The sequence below is a fragment of the Peromyscus eremicus genome, chromosome 8a (assembly GCF_949786415.1).
Source record: "Peromyscus eremicus chromosome 8a, PerEre_H2_v1, whole genome shotgun sequence".
Taxonomy (NCBI): Eukaryota; Metazoa; Chordata; class Mammalia; order Rodentia; family Cricetidae; genus Peromyscus; species Peromyscus eremicus.
In genome coordinates, this window is record NC_081423.1 from 69,476,840 (window position 1) to 69,503,528 (window position 26,689).

A 26,689-nucleotide genomic window follows, 5' to 3' on the forward strand; every position below is an offset into this window, starting at 1 on the left:
GACCGCGCGCCTTTTCTCCTCGGCGTTCCAGAACCCATCGCTCGGGGCTGCGCTGATCTAGGGCTCGGGGCGAGACCTGCACCTGCGCGCCCCGCAGAGGCCTCACACCTAGGGCCAGGTCCGCCCCGCCCGCTCCCTCGCTGGCTCGCTCGGCCGCGCGGCGCCGCAGCTCCTCCCGGAGACCGCTCGCGTCCCCCCGGGTCTCCGCGCCCTAGGACACACCAGGCTTCCAGGGCCCACGCCGCCACCCCGGCCCTGTCACCTCGTCCCCCCATCCCCCGGGACCCCGGGCCTCACCCCCTCCTCCAGCTCATCCTCAGAGCCTGCATCCTCTGGCTGGTCCAGGTCTATGTCAAACACTCCTGCCATGTCCTCAGCTTCCCTGTCTCGGAAGTCAGGCGCTGGGTAAAAGCCGTCCCGCCTCCGTCGTCGCCTCATGGGCCCGGACCCGCCGCAGACTCCACTGCTGCTGCCGCCATCACCGGCTGCTTAAACTCAATGCGTCTGCGCCTAGGCCCCAGACTGGCTCCTCAAGTTCAGCCCCGGAGCATGCGTACAAGGTTCCGTGAAGCCAACAGTGGGCAGCGGACATGCGTAGCACTATCTCCCGGCGCCAGGTACTGGCAGGAACATGCGCAGAACACCAACCGAAGCCAAGCCAGGAAAGTAGAGCATGCGCGCTACTGTCTAAGGCATTTTGCTGGACACCGAGCATGCGTGCCATATCTGAAGTTGATAAATTAAAATTGAACATGCGTGATTAACCTTTCTAAATAGAAGAGGGGGAAAGGAAAGGGGGGAAAAAAAAACTCAGCAGAGCGCTTCGTATAAGGAGCATGCGCATTCATTCGTTCTCGGTAGTTTTTTGAGAGAGTATGGAAAGTGAGCATGCGCATAGTGAGAGGGTTGGTCTTCTGAAGTTTGAACCGAACTGAAACTGCGGGCCGGAGAGTTGTCAGTGAGTGTGGGGCTAATGGGGAGCTCATAGGGCAGAAAGGCAAAGACAGCGTCTTGGCCTTGCTATTTGCTAATTCGGTGGCTTTGGAAAGTTTCATAACCCTTCAGTAACTCAATTTCCGTATCTGTAAAATGAGAATAGTATTACCTACAATGCAGGCTTAATCTGGTTTGATAGCCTCGGCTCATTTTCAGGGCTACATAGACTTGATGTGAAGCGTTTATCAAAAATACTATTTACCGGGCATAATGGCACAAGCCTGTAATCCCTGCTCTCAGGGAGTCTGGGGTAGAAAGGTCACGTGTTTGAAGACGGCTCAGACTAGTTAGCCAGTCCAGGACTGACTGGGCTACAGAGGGAGGCCTCGTCTCAAAACGAAGAACCCTCTTTTGTTGTATAAAAATAATAAAGACTTACTTTAATATTTTATCTGGCCTTTCTCTAAGCTCCATTTTTTTTTTCTTTCTTTCTTTTCTTTCCGAGGCTGGCCTTGAACTCACAGAGGGCTGCCTGCCTCTGCTTCCCAAGTGCTGGGGATCAAAGGCATGAGCCACTATGCCCGACTCCAACTTAGTTTTAATACTGGAACTAAACATAAAACATTCCTTATTGATCTTAATTGTACTTACCAGGCTAGAAGGTACTTGGTGGAAAAAGAATAAATAAGTCATTTTCTTGGAAGACAGAAAAATTAATATTAGATGGATGCTCGGTTATTAAGCTAACTTCTGGTATCCATGTGTGAAGTGAATACAAAGAATTCCTTCGGTCAACATTATATTAGCTAATTTATTTGTGTGAGAGTGTATATGCACATGTGTATGGATGTGAGCATTTATGCAAATGCAGAGGAGAAGAGGGTATCCGATTGGTTATCACTTTATTTCCTTTATCACTCTTCATATATTCCTTTGAGACAGGGTCTGTCCCCCTCTCTCCCTCTCTTCCTCTCTCTCTACTTTTCTCCCTGCCTCCCTCCCTTCCTCTCTCTGAACCTGGGGCAGTGTTTTCTCAGCCAAGCTGGAAGCCATCCCCAGTGATCCTTCTGTCTGCACCAACTCAGACCTGAAACTACAGGCCTGCACCTGGCTTGTTCTGTGGGTGCTGGCATCTGAACTCTGGTTCTCGAGATTACACAGCTCCCTCAACGAACATTTTTGTTTTGGTTTCTTTTGAAAATATACTTGGGGAAAATGGTGAGTACAAATCATATTTTGGAAACTATTGAATTGTGTGTGTGAGTGAATTTGAGTACAGTAATCCTTCCCCCCAAATTCTATAGAGTAAGAGAATGTCTTTAAATGACTAGATGCTTAGATGGAGGCAGGATAGAAAGACAGGAAAAATTTAGGAACATGGGAAGGTCAGGAATGGGATGCACAGGCGACTGGGAAAATGGGTCCGGGAATAAAGGACTTGCTGTGCAAGTGTTAGGATCTGAGTTCAAATCTCCAGAACCCATTTTAAACCAGATGCAGTAGCATACATCTGTAATCCCGGCACTCCTATGGAAAGAAGGGGAGTGGAGACAGAGAATCCCTGGACTCACAGGCCAGCTAGCCTGATACACAGATGCGAACAAAAGAGAGACCAGCCTCAAACCCGGCAGAAAGCAAGGGCCACACACATGCACACTATTAACAAAAATCTCTGTGAAAGTTGCTTATGTAGAGACAGTATTCCTTTTATATAGAGCTATTTCAAATAAGAGTGTTAAAATAAGCCGGGTGGTTTTTTGGGAGCATTTGGGAGGCAGAGGTAGGTGGATCTCTGTGAGTGTGAGGCCAGCCTGGTCTACAGAGTCAGTTTTGCACAAAGAAACCTTGTCTTGAAAAACAAAAACAAACAAACAAAAAAAAGAAGGTTAAAATAGTAATGAGCCATGCTTAAGGCCTAAGAGCATGTGACTTGCAAATGTGGTCTTCCTTTAACCTTTGTGCCATATGGTTTTTACCTTATTGGCCTGTTGTTCTCATCAGTGACACTAGGAACCATTTTGTAATTTCACCAAAAAAGAGAGGAAAAGAAAAATCGTTCTCTTAGAAAGTCTAAGACATCTGACAATGTATTGTCAGAAAACAATAAAATCAAGCTGAAGAGATGCCTTGGTAGTTGAGAGAATTTGCTGTTTTTGCAGAGGACCCAGGTTCAGTTCCCAGCATCTACAAGGCAATTGTAACTGCAGTCCCAAAGGATAGGATACCCACTTCTGGCCCCAGAAGGCACTGCACACATGTAGTGGACAGATATACACATAGCCAAAATATGCACATAAGAATAAATTCCCAGCACTCAGGAAGCAGAAGCAGGAGAATCTCTGTGAGTTTGAGGCTGGCCTGGTCTACATAGAGAGTTCCAGGACAGCGACAGCCAGAGCCACATAGTGAAGCCTTGTCTCAAAAAAAAAAAAAAAAAATCAAACATAAATAAGTAAAAAGACAACAAAATCCCATTAATATATGTAACTGTTGCTAAAACACTTAAATGTGATTCTTGAGAAGTTCACACCTCACCCTGGGGATGCAACATCCTTCTCTTAAATGCCTCTCTTTCCATCAACACCCTTGCTTAAATCCGTTAAAACCCATTCTTGATAAACCTCAATGCTGCTTCTTCCTGCAGCTCCCCCTGACGTGCTTTTTGATGGCAGAGTCGAGAATGATAGATTGCCAAACATGGTGCTGCATGTTTAATTCCAGCACGCCACAGACAGAAACAAGCTGATCTCTGTGAGTTCAAAGCCAGGCCAGCCTGGGACCTTGTCTCAAACACACACACACACACACACACACACACACACACACACATTTTAGACAGTCTTATGAGCTGGCCTGGAACTCACAGAGCTCCACATGCCTTAGAATTAAAGATGTGTGCCTCCATACACAGACAAAAAATTACTTTTTGTTAGTGTACATATATATATTAAAGATTTATTTATTTATTACATATACAGTGTTCTGCCTACATGTATGCTTGTAAGCCAGAAGAGAATACCAGATCTCATTATAGCTGTGAGCCACCATGTAGTTGCTGGGAATTGGACTCAGGACCTCAGGAAGAGCAGCCAATGCTCTTAGCCTCTGAGCCATCTCTCCAGCCCCTGTGTACATAAGTTTTTCATTTTCTAAAAATTTTATTTTGATGTTGTATGTGAATACCTCCATACCTATATGTGCACCATGTGCGTGCAATTCCCTGGAAGGCCAGAAGAGGGTGTTGGATCCCCTAGAACTGGAGTTACAGGCAGTAGTGTTGGTGTCGGGACCCAAACCTGGGACTTCTGCAAGAGGAGCATGTGCTTTAGCCACTGGGCCATCTCTCCAGCCCCTTACATCTATATCATTAACACATGGCATATGTTTGCTCTTGTTAGTAATGTGGTGGTTTCTCATGTCTGTGTTTTTTTTTGCAGGTTACCCACTCTCTTGTGTTTTAGAAGAGGCCTAGCCGGTGGCTTGGCATGTCAATAGTAACAGTGCAGCTTGGGCAGTGTGGCAACCAGATTGGCTTTGAAGTGTTTGATACTTTATTTAGAGACTCACACTGTTCCCAGGGACTCTGCTCTAAGAGAGAAAATGAGGCATATCAAGCATCTTGCAGTGAAAGATTTTTCAGAGAGGAAGAAAATGGAGGTAGGTGTGGTCAACAGCCCTCTCCTTACTCTATGTGAACATCTTCAAAGTATCTAAGCCCATCCCTTCCATCTTACTAGGGAGGTCCTTTGCTTTTCTTTCCCCACCCCATGCTGGGGTTTGAACCCAAGACCTTAGCAGGCTATGCAAGTACTCTGCCTCCAACCCCTAATTAAAACGAAGACACAAAGAACTGACTCTGGGGCTGGCCATATGGTTCAGGGACTTAGAAGTTGGTGCGCTGTGGTACTGACATAAAACATACGATATTTTTCCCTGCTCTAGTTCCAGTTGCCCGGGCCGTGCTTGTTGACATGGAACCTAAAGTTATCAATCAAACCCTATCCAGAGCTGCCCAGTCTGGTCGATGGAAATACGGTCAGCATGCATGCTTTTGTCAGAGACAAGGATCTGGGAACAACTGGGCATATGGGTAAGAACAGCTCCTTATGACTTTCAGTGACATTACAGCTGTACAGTTAAACACTCAGGCCATTATAGGTGAATAATTGATACAACAAGCTCAAAATCTTGAAAGTGTTATATTACAATTTGGAGTCTGGTACGGTGGTGCACACCTTTCTTTCCAGCACTGAGGAGGTAGAAGCAGGCAGAACTCAGTGAATTCAAAGCCTGGTCTACATAGTGAGTTACAGACTGTCTTATTTAGCTTTATGACCAAAGCAACTCTTACGAAAGAAAGCTTACAGTTTCAGAGGTTTAGTCCACTATCATCATGGTGGGAAGCATGGCGGCATGCAGGCAGACATGGTGCTGGAGAGGTAGCTGAGAGTTCTACATCTGGATCCACAAGTAGCAGGAAAATAGAGACATAGGATCTTGCTTGGGCTTTTGAGACCTCAGAGCCTACCTGAAGACACACTTCCTCCAACAAGGCCACACCTCATAATCCTTCTCAAGTAGTGCCACTCCCTGGTAACTAACCATTCAAATATATGAGCCTATGAGCCATTCTAATTCAAACCACCACACAGGCCATTCAAGGCTACCTAGTCAAGTCTTGTCTCAAAGCAAAACTAAAATAAAATTAAGAATTTGGGCCAGGGAGATGGCTCAGGGTAGAGGCACCCCTGCCAAACATGATGAACTCAGTTCAGTTCCCAGAACCCACATGGTGTAAGGAGAGACCCGACTCCGTCTGACATCCACATATGTGCCATGACATGGGTATGCCCTCCCGTAAATATACATGTAATAAGAAATTACAGTTTAGAATGGGTCAGGCCTGGTGATGCAAGCCTATAATCCCAGCTACTCAGGAAGCCGAGGCAAGAGGAGCTCAAGTTCAATGTGAGCCTGAGCTATAGAGCAAGTTCAAGGTCAGCCTGAGCAATTCAGCAAACTCCTGTCTCAAAGTTACAAGTCTATGAACAAAGGGGCCAAGGATTTGGCTCAGCAGTAGAGCCCTCGCTCGGCATCTTTGAGGCACAGGACCAACTTCCGTTACCACCAGGAAATAAATAAATATTCAGAATTTGATCTCCTTCTCCCTGTGCCTGTGCTCAGGTAAAGGCCGTGGTGAAACCAGGATCTCCAGCATCCAGGTCTCCTCCCTCTCCCTTATCCCTCAGCGAACTATCAGTACAGTAGCCTTACCTCCCAGGCATCCAGCTCTAAGGACTGTTACAAGGCAGCAGTCCCCGAGTTCTGCTGTGCTGGAGACTCTGCAGAGGACCAGGTAATCCCAGCACTTGGGAGGCTGAAGCAGGATCCTGAGCTCCTGGGCTGCTCTCCCACGATATATGAGTCCCGAGAGATGTCTCAGTAGGGAGAGGCAGTTGCTGCCAAGCCTGAGGACCTGAGTTCAGTCATGGTAGAAGGACAGAACAGATTCCGTAGAGTTATCTTCTGGCCTCCACACGTGTGCATCATGGCCCACATTCACACACACACACACACACACACACACACACACACACATCATACATATGATGATAATAGCAACAAGTAAATAATCCCATTGTTCTCATTTAAAAAAGAACTTTTAGCCAATGAGTAGTGGCGCACACCTTTAATTACAGCACTCAGGAGGCAGAGGCAGGCGGATCTCTGTGTTTTCAAGGCCAGTCTGGTCTACAGAGCGAGTTCCAGGACAGCCAGGGCTGCTACACAGAGAAACCCTTTCTTGAAAAACATAAATATATATATATTTCCTAGATCCTGTACATTTATTCTTCTAGCCATCTTCTTCACCTGTTAAATATATTTAACCTGTCTCTATTAAATGTTGTCAGTCGGGGCACCGGTACTTACATGAGACCCCCCTCCCAGAGCTTTGAAAAGACCACTGTCTCCTCAGTCTTCTCCTTCTAGTGTAGCACCTCCCTCTGGTTAAATGATGGTACTACGCTTGTTTCTTCTGCCGTGGCATAGGTACTCTGTGCATGGCCCGAAGCATGAAGAGCCTATGATGAACTTAATCCAAAAGGAGGTGGAGAAATGTGACTCTCTGAGTGGATTTTTCATCATCATGAGTATGGCTGGGGGAACAGGATCAGGGCTGGGAGCCTTCATTACACAGAAGTTACAAGACCAGTACTCCAGTGCCTTGAAAATGAATCAGATTATATGGCCTTACGGAACTGGCGAGGTATGAACATGTTAATTAAAAGTTAGATATTTATTTTGATGAGTGTTTTGCTTGTTTGTATGTATGTGCACACATGCATGCCTAGTGCCCAAGTGGAAGAGGGTATAAGATTTCTGGTCCTGGGGTCATAAGGGGTGAGCTGTCATATAGGCCCTGGGAACCAAACCCAGACCCTTTGGAAGACCAGCCAATGCTCTTAACCACTAAGCCATCTCTTTGGCCCTTAACTGAAAGTTTTATGTTGTATATTCTTTGTTCTTTTTTTTTTTTTTTTAAATTGATTTAGGCACAAGTAGGAGTCTGATATGGTCATATACCATTCCTCTTTGGTAAATGCTCAATAATTCGATCATCGTATGTTTTCTTTCTTTTTTAAATTTCATTTATTTTTATTTTATGTACATGAGTGTTTGCTTGCATGTATGTCCATGCACCATGTGGTGTCAGATCCCCTAGGACTGGAGTTAGGCAGCTGTGAGCTGCCATGTGGGTGCTGGGAATCAAACCCTGGTCCTCTGGATGAGAATCCAGTGCTTTTGACCACTGGGCCATCTCTCTAGTCCTTATATTCTTTGTTCTTGCTTTTTTTTGTTTGTTTGTTTGTTTGTTTTTCGAGACAGGGTTTCTCTGTGTAGCTTTGTGCATTTCCTGGAACTCACTTGGTAGCCCAGGCTGGCCTCGAACTCACAGAGATCCGCCTGGCTCTGCCTCCCGAGTGCTGGGATTAAAGGCGTGCGCCACCACCGCCCGGCATATTCTTTGTTCTTAAAGTGAACATGAATAGCCAAGCGGCAGTGGCGCATGCCTTTAATCCCAGTACTTGGGAGGCAGAGGCAGGCAGATCTTTGTGAGTTTGAGGCCAGCCTGGTCTACAGAGCGAGATCCAGGAAAGGCACAAAGCTACACAGAGAAACTCTGTCTCGAAAAACCAAAAAAAAAAAAAAAAAGTGAACATGAATAAATAATGGATCTCACTTTTTTGGGAATGTTGAGGTCAGGATTGATTGTGATATTTATGTGAACAATTCATTTAATTTTGGTTACATTTTTCCAAATATATGAAGTATTCTTTGTTCTTAAGTCTTTCTGTTTCATTTGGTCTTAGTTTTTTTGAGACAGTCTTACTATGCAGTCCAGACTTACCTCCAACTCAAGACCCATCCACCCAATCCAGCTACAGGCATGTGCCAGCATGTATAGCTGAGGTGTCTTTTTTTTTTTTTTTTAAATTAAGCCAGTCATAGTGGCGCATGCCTTTAATCCCAGTTCTCAGGAGGCAGAGACAGGTAGATCTCTGTGAGATCAATGTATGTATGTAGGGCATATAGAGACATGCCAGACCTGCCAGGATAGCCAGAGCTACATAATAGAGTCCCTGTCTCAAAGAAAAAAAAATGGGTGCTAGAGAGATGGCCTAGCGGTTAAGAGCACTGGTTGCTCTTCCAGAAGTCCTGAGTTCAATTCCCAGCAACAACATGGTGGCTCACAACAATCTGTAATAGGATATGATGCCCTCTTTGGGCATGCAGGTATACCTGCAGAGCACTCATACATAAAATATAAATAAATAAATAAAAATTTAGAAGTAGAAGGAGAAGAAGGGGGGGGGTGAAGGGAGAAGAATTTCCAAAGATGATGGCCAGGAATGTAACTCATTAGAGCATGTGCTTAGCTTGTTTATAGCCCTGGAGTCTATCCCCAGTACCAGGCAGTAGTAAGAATATCAACAAGGAATTTCAAAGCCGACTGCACATCTCTCGGGAGCCCGTTTCTGGGTTGGTTCTTCTGGTGCAGCAAAGAGGACCCTTAACCTCATGTTGGGGTTCATGGTATTGTGGCTAGCCTTCAAACCATCTTAATTTCTTTCTATTGAGAAGAATTTTTTGTTTGTTTGTCTTTTGTTTTTCAAGACAGGGTTTCTCTGTATATCTCTGGCTGTCTGGGAAATCGCTCTGTAGACCAGGCTGGCCTCAAACTCACAGAGATCAACCTGCTTCTACCCCTGGAGTGCTGGGATTAAAGTTGTGCGCCAGCACTGCCTGTCGAGAAGAAAGTCTTATGCATACCAATTTCCTAATAGAAAGACCAAATGTAGAAAATGATTCAGGAAAGAGGTGTGGTAGCAATGACTTTTTGTTTTCTTATTTGTTTTGAGACTGTGTAGCCCTGGCTGGCCTGGAACTTGCTCTGTAGAACAACCAGGTTGGCCTCAAACTCACAGAGATCCACCGGCCTCTGCCTCCCAAGCAAGCGCTGGGATTAAAGGCCTGTGCCACTACTCCCAGCTGGAATCTGCACTCTTCATCACTCACTCCTCCTTTCCTGACTCTGACCCTTTTCTCTCCAGGTTATCGTGCAGAACTACAACTCCATCTTGACCCTCTCTCACTTGTACCGGTCTTCGGATGCCCTCCTCATTCACGAAAATGATGTCGTCCACAAGATCTGTGCCAAACGGATGAACATCAAGCAGATCTCCTTCAGAGATTTAAACCAAGTTCTTGCCCATCAGCTGGGGAGCGTGTTCCAGCCTACGTACTCTGAGGACGGCTCGCTTCACTACCGCAGGAATCCACTAGGTACTCAACCCCTCTGTTATGTGTAGAAAAGCTGTATGTTCTGAAAGCCCCAACATGATTTCTGCTGTCTCCTCCCCTTTACCTGGAGATACTGCCAAGATATACCCAAAAGTCTTCCTTCAGACCCACCTTCATCTCTGAACTGTCTTACTGAAAAGCTTAAGAAGTTACTAAACTTCTCAAAAGCATACAACGTGAGTGTGTAGATCAGTGGTTCTCAACCTGTGGGTCAAGACCCCTTTGGAGGTTGAATGACCCTTTTACAGGGGTCACCTACGACCATCAGAAAACACAGATACTTATATTACCATTTGTAACAGTAGCGAAATACAGTTATGAAGTAGCAACATGAATAATTTTATGGTTAGGGGGTCACCACACCATGAGGAACTGTGTTAAAGGGTTGAAGCGTTAGGAAGGTTGAGAACCACTGAGCTAGATGCTCTGAAAGGACCAAGCAGATGCCATAACAGGCTGCTCAGTCTTCTCTCAGAGATCAGGCCTCAATTTCAGTTTCCTGAGACTTGAGCAAGCAGTCTCTGGGAGGGCCATGAACAAAAGACATAGTCCTTGCAGTAGCTCCCTTTCTGCACGTACTCTGACTGCTCAAAGTTCAGCCAGATGTTTACTCTCTGGGGCCCCTCACCAACTTAGAGTTATGTGCAGTACGTGCTTGGCCAGCCAGCCCCCATGGTGGCTCAAGGACAAAGCCTGGGACTTGTGCTGGACTGCCCCCAAAGTAATAAATTGTAACCACCAACCAGTCAATTCAAAGGTTACATACCCTCACCCAATTAAAAGAGAACAGAGATAAAAATAAACCAATCCAAGTTGCACCCATGCAAAACTCCCCCAACCCCCCTGAAGGGCTTGTGGATTTTGCCTTTAAAAAGCTAGCCACACAAAGAAAAAGCAAGTTCCTCCTGGCCTCACGGTTACTGAGTGAGTGCTTTGGATCGAGCTTCCCTGCCCGCGGCTTGTAAACAAACAGAAATAAACCATGCTATTGCATTCTGTACCTAAGGTCTGTGGTGATGTCTTTGGGGTCCCAATCTGGGCATAACAGCTCCTCACTGACTACACCATTTGTGGAGCTACCGTTCTCCCAGGACCTAAAACTGTGTAAGGCAAATAGTGAGCTGTTGGTGAAATTATTAAGGCAACTCCACGTAGTTAAAAGGGAGGTTTATTTTGTGGGTAACTTACAAGCGAAGGGATAGTTTACAGAGTCTGGGAAAGGTGTGGCACAGTCCAGCGGAGTTCTCTGGAGAACTCTGCTTGGTCTACCTCCAGCATCCAGGGTCCAGGAACCAAGAGAGCCCGCGCATCCGGATCTCGGGTCTTCAGGGTCCTCTCTCAGCCCTGCCTTGTAGGCGTGACCATTGCTGAAGCCTCAATGGGTTGGAACTTCCAGGTCAAAGCTGGAATGGCTACGCACTACAGTGAGCACTTGATGAAGTACTCACTGGGTGGAAATGTGTGTGTTTTGTATACCTGGGGAGAGAGGCTAAGGTATTACACACTCTAAGGAAATGTTACACCACTGAGCTACACCCCACAGATAAAAGGTATATAGATCTGGGGTTCACGGAAATAATGGGGTTGGGCTGGAGAGATGGCTTAGTGGTTTGTCGCTGCCTGGGGGGTCAGCCTCCAGCAGCACAGGGCCCAAAGGCAGATCCCCAGAGTTGGTGTGTACTAGATTTTTCTATCTGAGGGGGTTTAGGGAAAAAGACATTCACACTAGCTTTTGATGAGTTCCCTCTTTATTCTCTATTCTTTCATGTTCTTTCTGTGTTCTTCCATGGTCAGTTGAAGAAAGAAGGCACTCCAAGATCAAATTTTAAGGCCTATGTGGCAGCAGGAAGGTCCAGCCTCTTCTGATGGACTAAACCCTGAACAGCTGCACAAAAGCATATTTATTGGTTGTTACACAAAGAAACTATTTCCTCATACCAAGGTCCCTAATCTTTTTTTTTTTTTTTTTTTTTTTTTTAAAGATTTATTTATTTATTATGTATACAGTGTTATGTCTGTAGGCCAGAAGAGGGCAGCAGATCTCATTATGGATGGTTGTGAGCCACCATGTGGTTGCTGGGAATTGAACTCAGGACCTCTGGAAGAGCAGTCAGTGCTCTTAACCTCTGAGCCATCTCTCCAGCCCCAAGGTCCCTAATCTTAATTTACAAGGCTTACTGAAGGAGAGCATCACCTGCATCCTTGACCTTAGTCCTTTATTATGTATTGTGTGCAATATGCACTAATACAAGAGCCTCAGGTGTGCCTGAGGCGTCTTGTGACCAAAGTCATGGGATGACTGCAAAGCCCTTTCAGCAAAACAATCACTATCTTCCACAGGGATTCTTCAAGGTCAAAGTACTTCTAAAAAACAGCTGTTCATTCTAATATCTATCCCCACACAGTGATTCTGCTAAATTCTTACAGAGTACAGGTAAAAACATGGTTTTTTTTCTCCCTTACATGATTAAAAACAAAGTCACCCCAATAGCCCATATACATTTACATCTAAGCAACTTTTTACATATTAACAGAACTTGAGCAAGCAGAAAGTATTTTTTCATAGCCAACTCTTGTTGGCAGGAGATGGCAGCAGCAAACATGTGAAGGCACAGCAGAAGCAAAAGACATTCTGGGGTCTTGGGGTGTGTGGGGGGCCTTGCCTACCTGAGATTCACAAGATTCACCCCATTAGGGGGTCGCCTCCTGGTGGGCTGACACGGGAACTTCCCTTGCCACCTGCTGCTCCTCTGACCCGGCCACCGGCCACCAGCAGTGGATAAGAACAGTTGTTCGCCGGGAGGTGGTGGCGCACGCCTTTAATCCCAGCACTCGGGAGGCAGAGCCAGGCGGATCTCTGTGAGTTCGAGGCCAGCCTGGACTACCAAGTGAGTTCCAGGAAAGGTGCAAAGCTACACAGAGAAACCCTGTCTCGAAAAACCAAAAAAAAAAAAAAAAAGAACAGTTGTTCTTGCAGAGGACCCAGGCTCTGTTCCTGCTACCTATTCACAACCATCCCTAACTCCAGGTCATGGAGGTCTGGCTCCTTCTCCTAAGGCCTGGGGGCACCAGGCATGCACATAGTGCACATACATACATGCAGGCAAAACATCCATACAAATAAGTGAATCTCAGAAAAAAAAAAAATCGATGTTGGTTTCTAATGTAAATTGGCATCGTGTCTAAGGATTGGAAACCCACCTGAGCGGCGGTGGCGCACGCCTTTAATCCCAGCAGAGCCAGGCCCATCTGTGTGAGTTCGAGGCCAGCCTGGTCTACAGAGCAAGATCCAGGACAGCCAGTGTTACACAGAGAAACCCTGTCTTGGGGGGAAAAAGAGAGAGAGAGAGAGAGAGAGAGAGAGAGAGAGAGAGAGAGAGAGAGAGAGAGAGAACCCAGAGGAGGGTTTGCTGCCACTCTTGACAGAACATTCTCTGACCTGTATGACCTGTACTATAGTTTTGTTTGGCTAAAGCTTCGTTGCTACTTTGCAGTAATGAAGGGAGTTGGGAGGAAGAGCAGGAAGATGAGGTCGAAAGGAAGAGAAAGAAAATTCAGAGACTCCAGGCTGCCATGTGGTGTCATGTCCTACAGGGCTCTGACAGGAAAAGTGGGGAGTGGGGCTGGCCCAAGATGGGAGTTTGCCAGGAAGAGGAAGACAGATTGTCTGAGAAGGGAGGAAGTCAGTGGATTAGGGTCTCAGTCAGGTCCAGGGATTGCTAGGCTCCGTTAGTCAGAGAGCTGCAGAGAGGCCTAGCGAGGTGTCAATATAGCGCACTGCGCATGTCGGTCCAGTCCGCACTGCAGAAGAGGAGAGACACAGGAAGCCAGCGGGTGTGGAGGTGACCCCGAAAGGTGTGAATTACAGGTTGTTGCAACCTGTTCACTCTTCTTCTGGCTATTTATTTATTTACTTTATTTTGGGTCTTGTTCCATTGCCTAGGTTGGTCTTGAACTGCTGAACTCACAAGATCCTCCTGGTCTGTTGCCTCAGTCTCTGAAGCAGCTGGACCAGGCCTGCCTCATGTCATGAAGGTCTGTTTGGTGGCCTTCTACCACAGAACTATGTTTCTATCCCAAAACACGTTTGATTGTCATTTAGCTAGATAAATACGAGATCTAGAACATTATCTAAGAAACATTTAGTGAATATAGGATGACAAGAAAAGCATATTAATGCTCATACTTAGTTTAGTCAATTAGTCACTCTTATTTCTACTCATTTTTCTTTTGGTAAGCTGTAGGGTATTTCTGTCTGTCTGTCTTTCAGTCTTTCCTTCCTTCTTTCTTTCCTTCTTTCTGTTAGTTATGCGGTACTGTGTTATTCATTAAGCGGGGCTGTTTACCGTGCGAGAAAAGCCACGAGGCACGACAAAACCCACTGTAAGAGTTTATTAAGGTTAAGAGACCAGAGGGTAGTGCTTAGGCCTATGGGAATGGTCATGCAAGGAGAGAGAGGAGAGGGGTCTGTGACCCGCTTTCTACAGATTCTCCCCCCCATGTGCATATGGGCTTGCATAGCTATGCCACGCATGCGCACAGACTGTGTGATCACTGCGCACAAATCATGTGACCATGCAGTGTGTAAGCCCCCCCCTCCAATGACTATAAGCATCTTGCCAGCACATGTGAGGTCATGGGGGAGTAGCTAGAAATTCCAACACTTTCCTCCTTCCTTCCCCTCCACTTCTTCCCTTTCATCTTTTTTCTTTGAGACAGGGTCTCACTATGTAGCTCTGGCTGTCCTGGAACTCACTCTGTAGACCAGACTAGTCTTGAACTCACAGAGATCTGTCTACCTCTCCCTCCTGAGTGCTAGAATTAAAGGTGTGCACAGCCATGCCTGCTCTGTTTCTTTTTTTTGAGCCAGAGTCTTTCAATGTAAGCCTTGGGCTGGCTTGGAACTTGTGGGCAATCCTCCTGCCTCTGCCTCCTAAATTCTGGGATTACAAATGTGAGCCACCATACCCATTATAAGTATGCTTTTTCAGCTGTTCTAAAATGAAGCAAAGATCTGGGCATGATAGTACATGCCTTTAATCCCAGCATTCCAGAGGCAGAGGCAGATGGATCTCTGTGAGTTCAAGACCAGCCTGGTCTACAAAGGGAGTTCCAGGTCAGTCAGGGCTACACAGTGAGTCTCTGTGTGTCAATAATAATAATAAAGCAAAAATGTTGTCTGTATCAGACACTGTCTCTGAAAATTCACTATTTTATTGTTTAAGCAATTCTGGAGATGGAGAAAATATATTTGACTCAGAACATCATCAAGTCATGGTTGTGTAAAAGTAATGGCACCACTGTGGATGAAGTCAATTTAGTTCACATTTTGTTTTTTTTGTTTTATTTTGTTTTTTGTTTTTTCCTTACAGGAGACTTAATGGAGCATTTAGTTCCCCACCCCGAATTTAAAATGCTGGGTGTTCGTAACATTCCACAGATGTCTGAGAACTCTCTGGCATACAGCACGTTTACCTGGGCTGGCCTCCTCAAGCATTTAAGACAGATGCTTATTTCGAGTGCAAAAATGGAAGAAGGTAAGAGCTATTTTAAAAATAGACAACCCACATACTGGGAAAGGCCTGTCCTGGAACCCTGAGGATAAACTGGCTCAGGCTGGTTGAAATAAAGGCCCCTTCTTCTACCCAAGAAGCCTCCTTCAGAAACTTGCTGAGACATTGCAGAGGGCTTCTTGATGGCTTTACAGTTTAATTTCAAAAGGACATTTAAGACAAGTGTTATTGCAAATCTTTATTTTATTTTAATCAAAGTAATATATGAATGTAGCTTTAAAAATCAAGTAGTTAGGGGCTGGGGCTATAGCTCGATTGGAAGAGTGCTTGCCTAACACGTAAGGCCCCATGTTCAGTCCTCAGCCCCACAAAAAGCAGGAAAATCAGGAATTCAAGGCCTCTCTCAGCTCCATAACAAGTTTCAGGTCAGCCTAGGGTATATTAGACCCTGCCTCAAAAGAAAAAAATCATGTACCAGTGAGATGGCTCCGTGGGTAAAGGTGCTTGTGTCCAAGCTGATGACCTGAGTTTAATTCCTGGAACCCGAGTGGTGGAAGGAGAGAACCAACTCCTACAAGTTATCCTCTGACCTCCACACATGGACTGTGGTACACATGAGCACACGCCTACATGCACGAACACACACACACACAAGCACATACATTAATTAATTAAATTAAAAAAAAAATCAAGTAACATCCAGGTGGTGGTGGTCCACACCTTTAATTCCAACACTAGTATCAAATTCCCCTCAGGTGCCTGCCCTGAGGAGATTTCTCCCCAGTCCTGGAGAAGATACTACAAGCAGCTGGGATACTAACCTGAGAGAAATCAAATGAATCTAAGCACACCGAGCTCTTTAGTCCACTCACTTTATTCTTTTCAGTCAATTCTATCTGCACAGCTTGTTTTCTGTTCTCATACTTAGCTCCTCTCTGTCCCTTTTCTGCTCTTATCTCATTCTCTTAGTCCTTCCCCTTTGTTCTCCGCCCCCTCAAGTGTCTATACATCCATTCATTAACAACTCGTTAGTGAAAACTACAAAGTAAACTCCCAGGGGCAGGTATTCTGTAAGAGTCACACTTGGCAAAGACTTGGTCAGCTTAATTGGTAACTGACAACAGCTGTAGGTTGTAAAAAGTTCTGGCTATCTCTTAAAGGGATAGCTACAAAGGTTACAAGGGAAGAATTTAAACCAACAAGAGATTTAAGGAAAAGGCAAAGAATACATGTTCTATTTATGAGATTAATAATAATATCCAGACACGGTTAGTCAGTTAACAGCCTTTTTCTGTTAGTCACCTGAATCTCAGGACCTGTACATAATTAGTCTCTGAGCCTAAAACCTTGCATTAAAAACTGGTGTAGAAACAAATACAAAGTGTTAATTGTTATTTGAATCAGAGTGGGGAGGGGCTGGTGGAGGAAGCTTAGGGCAACATAGGTGCTATTGATCTCTAGAAGGACTAAGATAAACCAAGGCCAGACACCTGCACTGTCACTTCTGGTTCTCTATAATTCTTCTGAAGAGTTTTGATCCAACAAGGCCAGGCACCTGTGATTCTGCTCTGTGAAAGTTCTAAGAGGACACTTTGGCCAATTTTGCCTTGTCAGTGGCTAAGGATGGAGAGCAAGACCTCTAAGTATCTACAGTCCACATGGAACAATAGACCTAGTTTTGAAGCATATTTTAGTGTGTTTCTAATCATAAAAATTGTATAGTTAAATAAGAAACCATCTTCTAGACTATCCACAACTATGTGTGCCTATGAGATTGAGATGTAGTCATGAGATTACATGTACACATTACATGGAAATGCTTGGTAAATGGAGAGACATCATAGCTGTTATTGTACAAGAAGTTTTTAACAAGAAACAGCCAATTCATTCAAAAGGCAGTAATCCCATAATGCCTTGTGTGATGGTTTCCTCTAACAGAACCCTTAGTTCTGATAGGTTGACCTTCTGAACAGTAGTTGTCACCTGCTGTATACTCCCATGGTCTTTTGCTACCAGCAGCTCTCAATACACGAGGGAGGCAGAGGAAGGCAGATCTCTGTGAGTTCGAGGTCAGCCTGGTCTACAGAGTGAGTTCCAGGACAGCCAAGGCTGCACAGAGAAACCCTGTCTGGAGAACCAAAAAAAAAAAAAAAACAAAAGGAAAAAAAGAAAGAAAAAAAATCAAGTAATTAAGTCACTTAAGGACTGGGGATATAGCCCAGTGGTAGCACACACAATTTTTAAAATTTTTATTTATTTTATATGTATGATTGTTTGGCCTGTATGTATGTATATCTATGTACCACATACATGCTTGGTACCTATGAAGGCCAGAAGAGGGCCTTAGATTCCCAGGACCAGAGTTACAGACAGTTGTGGATATGGGGATAGAGATGGACGCTGGGAATGGAACCTGGGTCCTCTGGAAGAGCAGTCACTAAGTCACTGCAGCTTCCAGCAGACCTTTTGCATGTGAGAGGTCCTGGATTTGGTCCTAGTGTGGTAGGTACTGTAGGCTCACTGTATGTCGGCAGTTAGGAAGAGTTCCCTGGCACACATTTGTAAGGAGACCACAGCAGTGACCCGCCCTCTGCTTCACCTCACTCGGGGAAAACCGATTTCAATCTCTTCAGTTGCTTCTTCTGAAACTTAGGGCCCCGTTTCTAAATATTTGGCTCTGATTTAATTTTATTTCCACCTTTACCTATTACCCATTCCTTTCCTCTTTTCCTCACTTTTTAAAGGCTTTAATTTGATTTTGTTAGCTTTTCATTTTTTGAAGATTTCTGCATTTTTTTGTTATGTGTGGTGAGCATGTATGTGTGTGTATTCACATATGTGGGGGAGGGTGCACATACATGTGTGTCCATGCATGCAGAGGCTAGTTCACAAGGTTAACATCAGGTATCTTCCTCAATCATTCTCCATTATATTCACTGAAGCAGGATCTCGTGCTGAGCCCAGAACTCATAATTCGCTAGGGCTAGTCGGCTTGCTTCAGGGACTCCTTGTCTGTGTCTCCCCAACGCTGGGATTGCAGGCAGCCCTCCATGCCTACCTGGCTTTTATGTGGGTGCTGGAATCTGGACTCCGATCCTCACACTTGGGTAGCAAGTGCTTTATATCCAATGATCCATCTTGTTTATCTTTTGACACCTGTGCATACACTAATGCACACTCACTACACACTACGTACATCACAGTGAAGCTTCCCTGCCCTTATATGTCTGTTGTGGTGATAAGAGGTCTTACAAGAGGAGCAGAGAGGGGTCTCAAGGCATCCAGATGGACAAAGGCAGCATCAGGATAACTCATGAGCGCTCAGGCTGTATGTTGGTAGTGGAACACTTACGAAGCAGGGTTACACTTACAAAGCCTCGGGTTCGAATCACTGTCCAAGTACCAGTCTTCTCAGAATTGGGGGTAGATAGAGCTTCCACACAGTGACCCAGTTTCCCATAAGAGCCTCTGCATGGCTGTGCCTAGAGTCACTGAAGCTGGCCTTGATGGTTTAGCTTTTTCAGAGCAGAAATCCCTGTTCCCTCTGCTGTTAGACATGTCTGTCTTGTTCCCAGGACTTCTACAACAGGTGAGCAGAGTTTCAACTGTTCTGGTTGCTCAGTCAGTAACCAAAGTTATACTGATGCTGTCTTCACATCTGTTGTTTTTTTTCTTGCTAAGACATCCTTTGTTGTCTTAATGGGAGTGGGAGAGAGAATGTGTGTATGTGTGTGTGTGTGTGTGTGTGTGTGTGTGTGTGTGTGTGTGTGTGTACCAGTGTATATGTGGTCCTTTGTGTTTAACTAGAAATCACTTGATGTTATTTAGTAGCAAGTATTATAGAAATATTTGAAATAACAGGTAGGTTTTCCCTTTCTGCTTGAAACAGCTTATGCGTGTTGGATGGCAGTGCCAGCATTTGGAGAGAGTAGATTACGTTTTAAAGTGATGTTTTCCAATTCTTTTGGCCCCAGTACTTGCTGTTCTAGCAATACCTGCTAAGATCTCATGGAGCACAGTGTTCTTCAAGGGAGGGTGAGACACCCTGCACCAAGCTCTCTCAGGTCAATTAAGTGCAGTTTGCTTAGTCATTTTCCCAAAGGGAACTGTAGGTGTCAATGGTTTGTTTCTGTTTTTTGTTTTTTGTTTTTTTGCAGTTCGTTATAGAGTTTAAGCATATTTTTTTTTTGTAGTGCAGGGATTGAATTTAGAGTTTACATATACTAGGTAGTGCATTACCATTGAGCTACATAGCCAGCCATGAATGTTTTCATTTTTGAATGTATGACTAAGCATATAGGTAAACATTTATGGCACAAACCAAGGGGAAGGATCTGTTTATATGTGGTTCATGTTATCAGAATGCACTGTATGAAGATTGGCCTTGTTTTTATCATGGCTACTATTTATCTCTACATTTCCCAGCAACAGACCAACAAAGGGAATGAAAAATTGAAGCAAGAGAGAGTAAAACTGCCAGATATGGTAGCACATGCCTTTAATCCCAGCACTCGAGAGGCAGAGGCAGGCAGATCTCTGTGAGTTTGAGGCCAGCCTGGTCATATCTAATTCTAGGACAGCCATGTCTACTTAATAAGTAGACCCCAGGGAGAAGGGGGAAGGGCAGAGAGACACAATAGAGAGTCAGAGACAGAGAGACAGAGAGAGCTTACAGTGTCATTGAATACCTAGCTTCAAAGCTGAACATGACTGTGCATGCTTGTAACTTCAGCACTTTGAGCAGGAGAATTGTGAGTTTGAGGCTTAGGGCTATATAGTAAGACCCCATTTAAAAAAAAAAAGTGGACATGGTGGCTAACGCCTGTAACCCTGAACCCTTGGCACTTCGGAGACTGAGCAGAAGTACCAGACCAGCCTGGGTTACATTGTGAGTTCTAGGCTACAGAGGGTGACCCTGCCTCAAAAACAAACAGACAATCAAATACATACCTCAGCGTGGGGAGGGTTCTCCAAGGGCCTTAAACTCCTGACTTGATTCTCCTGCATTGTCTCCCAAGTGCTGGGATCATAGGCATGTGCTACCACACCCAACCTAAAGCAGCTACATTTGTCTCATATTCAAAGCCACGTATAAACTCTCTAGCTTTTCTTTTGTGCTAGGTATCGACTGGCAGGTGCGGCCTCCTTTCTCAGGCCTTCCACCTCTTGGCAAAATGTCTGTCCACAAGGATCTTCATTTTAACACTTCTGTTGCCAACTTGGTCGTTCTCCGTGGGAAAGACGTGCAAAATGCAGATGTGGGTAAGCATAAGTTCAGGTAAAAATTGAGCGGTATATTTTGGATCATGTGGGTGGTTTTTTGTTGTTGTTTTGTTTTGTTTTTTGACACAGGGTTTCTCTGTGTAGCTTTGGAGGCTGTCCTAGAACTCACTTTGTAGACCAGGCTGACCTCGAACTCACAGAGATCTGCCTGCCTCTGCCTCCCAGTGCTGGGATTAAAGGTGTGCGGCTCATGTGAGTGTTTTAAAAACAACTTCTGGGATGGTCAAGATGGTGCAGTGGGGAGAGGCACTTGGCTTAGAAGCCTACAAACCTGAATTTGGCACCTGGAACTCATGTAAAGGTGGGTGAGGGAACCAACTCCATAGATACCCTCCAGCCTCCACCACACACTAAATGCAAATGTAATAGTTTTTATTAGGCATTTAGCCACCTTTAATCCCAGCTCAGGAGGCAGAAGTAGGCAGATCTCTGAGTTTGAGGTCAGCCTGGTCTACAGAGTGAGTTCCAGGAGAGCCAGCGCTATATAATGAGACCCTGTCTCAAAAATCAAACAGAATGAAAAAACCCAATTTAGTGGTTGAATAGATAACCCACTGAGCCATCTTCCTAGCCAAGCCAGTCTTGTTGTTGTTGTTGTTGTTGTTGTTGTTGTTTTGAGACAAGGTTTGTGTAGCTTTGGAACCTGTCTTTCACGCAGTCCCCAAACTTGCTATGTAGCTGTGGCTGGCGTTGAACTCCTGATCCTCCTCCCTCCACTTTCCAAGTGCCAGGATTATGTGTGCCATCATCCCCACTTCATCTTAGTTTTGAGAAAAGGTCTCTTACTAACCTGGCACTTGCTGAGTAACTTAGATCTGGCTGGGGTCTACACTGCCCAGTGATGGGATCACACAAATGTACTCCCAGCTCCCTTGACTTGGTCTCTGGGATGGAACTCAGATGCTCATGTAGACGGAGGCCACATCCTCTCCCTTTAGGAAGAGAAGTTTAGTGTGTGTGTGTGTGTGTGTGTGTGTGTGTGTGTGTGTGTATGTGTATATGTACTGCATGTGTGTAGAGGTGAAACAATGTGTTGCTTCTCTCTGTCCACCCTGTGAGTCCCAGAGTTTGAATTTGGTCATTAGGTTTAGGGAGCAGCATCCCTGCTGAGCCATCTTGCTGGTTCAAGAAGAAATTATTAACACAGACTTAAGCACTGGGGTTTATAGGAAGAGAGGCATTTAGGGAAAAGATAAAACAACGCAAGTGTGGGTATGAGCTTCTCAAGAGAATCGCTCTTAAGTGTCTTTATAATTGCCATATGCACAACTTTCTTTCTTTTCTTTTCTTTTTTTTGAGACAGGGTTTCTCTGTGTAACAGCCCTGGCTGTCCTAGAACTCACTCTGTAACCATGCTAGCCTCGAACTCACAGAGATCTACCTGCCTCTGCTTCCATGGTGCTAGGATTAAAGGTGTGCACCACCACCACCTGGCTCCATATGTACAATTTTAAGAGTTTATTTCTAAGTGTGTGTGTGTGTGTGTGGTGTATGCCCATGAGTGTAAGGAAGTTTATGCCTGTCCATTTGCATGCAGAGACAGAGGAGGACCTGGGGTGGTGCTCTCTGCCTTATTCCTTTGAGCCGGGGTCTCTCACTGAACCTGAGCATACCCTCTCAGCTGTGCAGGGTGGTTGGCAAGCTCCAGGGATTTGCCCACCCCTGCTCCCCCTGTACACCAAGCACTCTTACCCAGAGCTTGCCCACCCCTGCTCCCCCCTGTACACCAAGCACTCTTACCCAGAGCTTGCCCATCCCTGCTCCCCCCTGTACACCAAGCACTCTTACCCAGAGCTTGCCCACCCCTGCTCCCCCTGTACACCAAGCACTCTTTCTTACCCACTGTGTCCTCTCTCAGCCCCCTGATGTGTACAGTCTCAAAGGGTTACCTAGGGACCTGAATGAGCACATCCGGTGGTGGGTCCATGCACACTGGGCCACAGCTGACAAGGTCAATGTAAGGCAGGCTAGAAGAGGGAGATTTGGGGACCTAGGAAGGAAAGGGCACTCTCTCACCACCCAAACACAGGATTCCAGCATGATTAGCATTTGCTGTGAAGGTTGTCAGCATAAACAGGGTATTTTATAAAGAAATATCTTCAAATGGGAATATTAAAAGAATGACCCAGGCTTGGGGCCTGAATGTTTAGGACCCTGGGCAGGGCCTTCCTCCTCTTGTAGGTATTTCTGGAATCTCACAAACAAGACTAACACCTTCGTTTTCAATGAGGACACCCTACACTCCTTCCTCCCTGTGATCTGGAGTTTGCCCCTCATTGTAATCTGTCGGGTACCCTGTGACCTCATTAAAAGTCCTTAGCAACTCCTTGAAGACAGTAACTTCAAAAATCACCGAAGTACTATGCTGGTGTTTGTCTTTGCTCTTTTGGGGGTCCTGCCACCCAGCTCCCAAATAAATCATACACTGGGTCTTATCTTAATTATGAATGTTTGGCCTTAGCTTGGCTTCTTTCTAGCCAGCTTTTCTTAACTTATTCCATCTACCTTTTGCCTCTGGGCTCTTCCCGTTCTCTCTTCTGTAAATCTTACTCTTACTCTGGCCTGCTGTGTAGCTGGGTGGCTGGCCCCTGGAGTCCTCCTCCTTTCTCTCCTCCATCTCTTTTCTTCCTCCCAGATTTCTTCCTCTTATATTCTCTCTGCCTGCCAGCCCTGTCTATCTTTCCTCTTGCCTTGCTATTGGCCTTTCAGCTCTTTATTAGACCATGAGGTGTTTTACACAGGCACAGTAACACAGCTTTACAGAGTTAAACAAATGAAACATAAACAAAAGTAACACATCTTAAAATAATATTCTACACCATTACTATATAGACAATGAGGCCCAACTCTTCTGTGGATCCACACTCATGGGGATGTTTGTTGGGGTTGTGTGCACATATCTCACACATGACAACAATTTGCTGGTTCTCTGTCCACCTGTGGGCCTCTGTCTGCCCTGTCCTCTTACTCCTCCCAAGATCCTCCTTCTGTTACTCCCTGAACTTAAGCTCTATATAAAAACCATCTTTCAATAAAGCCTCACTCTGCTTCCTACTGGCTCATTTGGAAATTCTTTCCTCCTGTAAAACCAAGGACCCGCTTTACCTAAGGGGTCTCCTTAGACTGAGCTGATGACAAAACCCATGGTCAGGGAGTTAAGACACGCTTTTACTGTACACGAAGTTTATAGTCTTGTTTGTGAGGTTCCCAGACTGCAGGGTCACATCGGAGAAACACCCAAGGACAGCCAGAGACAGGCAGGCCTCAAGCATGCTTCATTGCTAGTTCAGCATTCATATTTGAAATCGCTCTTTGCAGACAGTCTTCACAGGAAATCTTGTAAATTGTACTATGATTATTTTATTTTATGTGTATGTTTTGCTTGCATGTATTTCTATGTATCACATGTATGCAAGTGCCTGAAGCTGCCAGAAGAGGGTGTCAGATCCCCTGGAACTGGAGTTACAGTTGTGAATGCCTCTGTGGATGCCAGGAATTGAACCTGGGTCCTCTGGAAGAGCAGCCAGTGCCCTTAACTTCTTAAGCACTGGACATCCTTCCAGCCCAGAGACTTGAACTGGAGTCTAGAGTGAGGGGCTCCTTGCCTTCTTCCCTCCCCCTAATTTTTTCCCTGTCTTTCTATCTATCCTTCTTCAGAATTTAGCTGTTTTCCTTTTTTTTAAACATGTGTGTGTACCTGTGGACATGTGTGCTCGACATAACATGCATGTATGTGCCACAGCACACATGTGGGGGTCAGAGGACAACTATCTATCCTTCTTCAGAATTTAGCTGTTTTCCTTTTTTTTCAAACATGTGTGTGTACCTGTGGACATGTGTGCTCGACATAACATGCATGTATGTGCCACAGCACACATGTGGAGGTCAGAGGACAACTTTCAGAGTGTCGGTTCTCTCCTTCCGCCATGTGGGTCCCAGGAATTGAACTCCGGTCATCAGGCTTAGCAGCAGTCACTTTTACTCCCGGAGCCATCGTGTCAGCCCTGTTATAACATCTTCGCACATGTATAGAAGGACTTTGCTCATGTATGGTGTTTCCAATTCTAGAGGGGTTTAAAGACCCAGCTCTCTACACTTCCTGGTTGGAGCCTGTTCATGCTTTCAGCCTGTGGAAAACCCAGCGAGCCTTCGACAAGTACGAGAAGTCTGCAGCCCTGGTCAGCAACAGCCAGCTCCTAGTAAAGCCGCTGGACACGATCGTGGGCAAGGCGTGGAATATGTTTGCATCCAAGTAAGTAAAAGACAGGTCTCCAGACCTCCTCTCCTCAGCCAGATAATGCCGAGGTAAAGCATGGGGTGCGCTGTGGAGCAAGCCTGGCTGCCACCATGTGGCTGTGAAGCCTTGGGCATAAGACTGGAAGGCTACCCCTCATCCACGCAGCAAGCATCCAATGAGGTAATCATGCAAAATACCTAGTACACCACTTGGCTAGCAAAGCGCTCAGTAACTGTCCTGCACGATTGTTTCTGTTTTATGTGTATGGGTATCTTGCCTGTGTGCATGTCTCTGTACCATAGGCCTGCCGAGAGCTCTGGGAGGCCAGATGAAGGTGTTGGACCCCCTGGGACTAGAGTTACAGATGGTTGTGAGTGAGTCTCCATGTAGGCACTGGGAATAGAACCTGGGTCTTCTGGAAGAACACCCAGTGCTCTTAACCACTGAGCCATCTCTCCAGCTCAGCTCCTATACTACTGTTATAATATAGGACTTGTTGTTTACCAAATGAACAGTTTCTAGGCAAGATTCAAACATTTCCTAATAAGAGTTTTTTTAAAAAGATCCTTGGGACTAGAGATGCTGCTCAGGAGAAGAGCACTTGACCAGCATGTGTGGGGGCCTGTGTCCTGTCCCTGTTATTGGGAAGAGACAAGGAAAAGGTCCCAGGGAGTGGAGGGTACTCTGGTCCTCCTCAGTAATAGTAATGTATTGAGGGAAGTCTTAGTGGCTTCTCAGCCTCTTCCCATAGACAGTTATTTGCTGTCAACATTCAGTTCCCCAGATGACTGAACAGGGTTAGGATTCCCCAGGTCTAGTCATCGTCCCAGGTTGCTCCACAGCCCATCTCCTCTTCACCTAGATCCCAAGTCCTCTTTTGGTCCAAGCTCTTCTTCCTCTTGCTATGATGTCAGTTTATCTCAGACCTGCCTTGCAGTTCTTCTGGGAACTGTGTTTTTCCTGACCCAGAACATTTGGGTGGGAAGGGTCTGAGAAAACCACCAAGGCAGAGCCCTAGATTCAGTTCTAATGTCAGACCTTAAGTGGACCTTCTGGGCTCCTTTTTAGAGTTGATCTGGAGGCAGTCACCTCCTGCAGCGTACTGAGCCAGGACTACAGAGTCAGACATGCTGCCTTCCCGTGTCCTCTGGACATAAGGCAGAGGGAGTGTGAAAACAGGCTGGGGTTTGCTAGTGCCATTTACTGATTCTGAGTAAACAAGTGTCCCGCACCTAAGGAAGGTCCCCAAGAGGTGCTGTGAGCTTTGAATGCTCACAAGCCAGGAAAGGGCTGTCTATTGTTTAGGTTTCTCCTTTGCCTGGATCTGTTTCTTTGACAGTTTCTGCTTTTCACCAGAGCCTACGTTCATCAGTACACAAGATCTGGAATGGAGGAGGAAGACTTCTTGGACAGTTTTACATTGTTAGAACAAGTGGTTGCCAGTTACGGTAGTCTCTGACCCTAAGAGGAAAAGCACCTCACAGGAGTTTGGACTAAAGTATTTTCAGAATTGAGCCATGCTCAGTGGAGGTCACGCGTGAGCCCAGCACTCTGGAAGTCGAAACAGGAGAATCAGGAGCTCATAGCCATCTTTGGCTACATCGAGAGTTCAAGGCCAACCTGGGCTACTTGAGACCCTATCTCAGAATAGATAAATAAATACAAATACTTGCTCTAAAGTCCAATCTGTTAAAGTAATAAAATGGAATGCTGAATTTGGTAAACTGTTACTGAGACTTTTTTACTGTTGCCAAAAGAAAACTACTTTTCCACTAACTGATGCCTCTCAAGCACTTTAAATATGACAATATTTATAAATGTGTGATTTGGAGGAATTAAATTCTTTTTTCCAATT

General features: G+C 45.4%; 2 protein-coding genes across 5 annotated transcripts in view; one reads left to right on the plus strand and one right to left on the minus strand.

Annotated features, from left to right (window-relative positions):
* Rps6kb1 (ribosomal protein S6 kinase B1) overlaps positions 1-540 on the minus strand; it is a 43,975-nt gene extending 43,435 nt beyond the window's left edge. Inside the window, exon 1 of one of the 2 annotated variants that reach the window (XM_059271421.1) lies at positions 298-535. In XM_059271421.1, the coding sequence (XP_059127404.1) occupies positions 298-438 (141 nt within the window). In that variant the 5' untranslated portion in view covers positions 439-535. Of the gene's footprint in view, positions 1-297 lie in introns of both variants that reach the window. The other variant, XM_059271423.1, reaches the window with a different exon arrangement.
* Positions 68-26,689, plus strand: Tubd1 (tubulin delta 1). 3 transcript variants are annotated; one of them, XM_059271426.1, is made up of 9 exons: positions 68-617; positions 4,374-4,593; positions 4,879-5,026; positions 6,988-7,204; positions 9,552-9,783; positions 15,174-15,338; positions 20,436-20,576; positions 24,666-24,849; positions 26,191-26,689. In XM_059271426.1, exons 2-9 carry the CDS (start codon positions 4,422-4,424, stop codon positions 26,291-26,293), a joined length of 1,362 nt encoding a protein of 453 aa, XP_059127409.1. In that variant the 5' UTR covers positions 68-617; positions 4,374-4,421; the 3' UTR covers positions 26,294-26,689. The 3 variants fall into 3 exon arrangements, with proteins under 3 accessions (XP_059127409.1, XP_059127407.1, XP_059127408.1); XM_059271424.1 differs by lacking the exon at positions 68-617 and adding an exon at positions 701-958; XM_059271425.1 differs by lacking the exon at positions 68-617 and adding an exon at positions 975-2,154.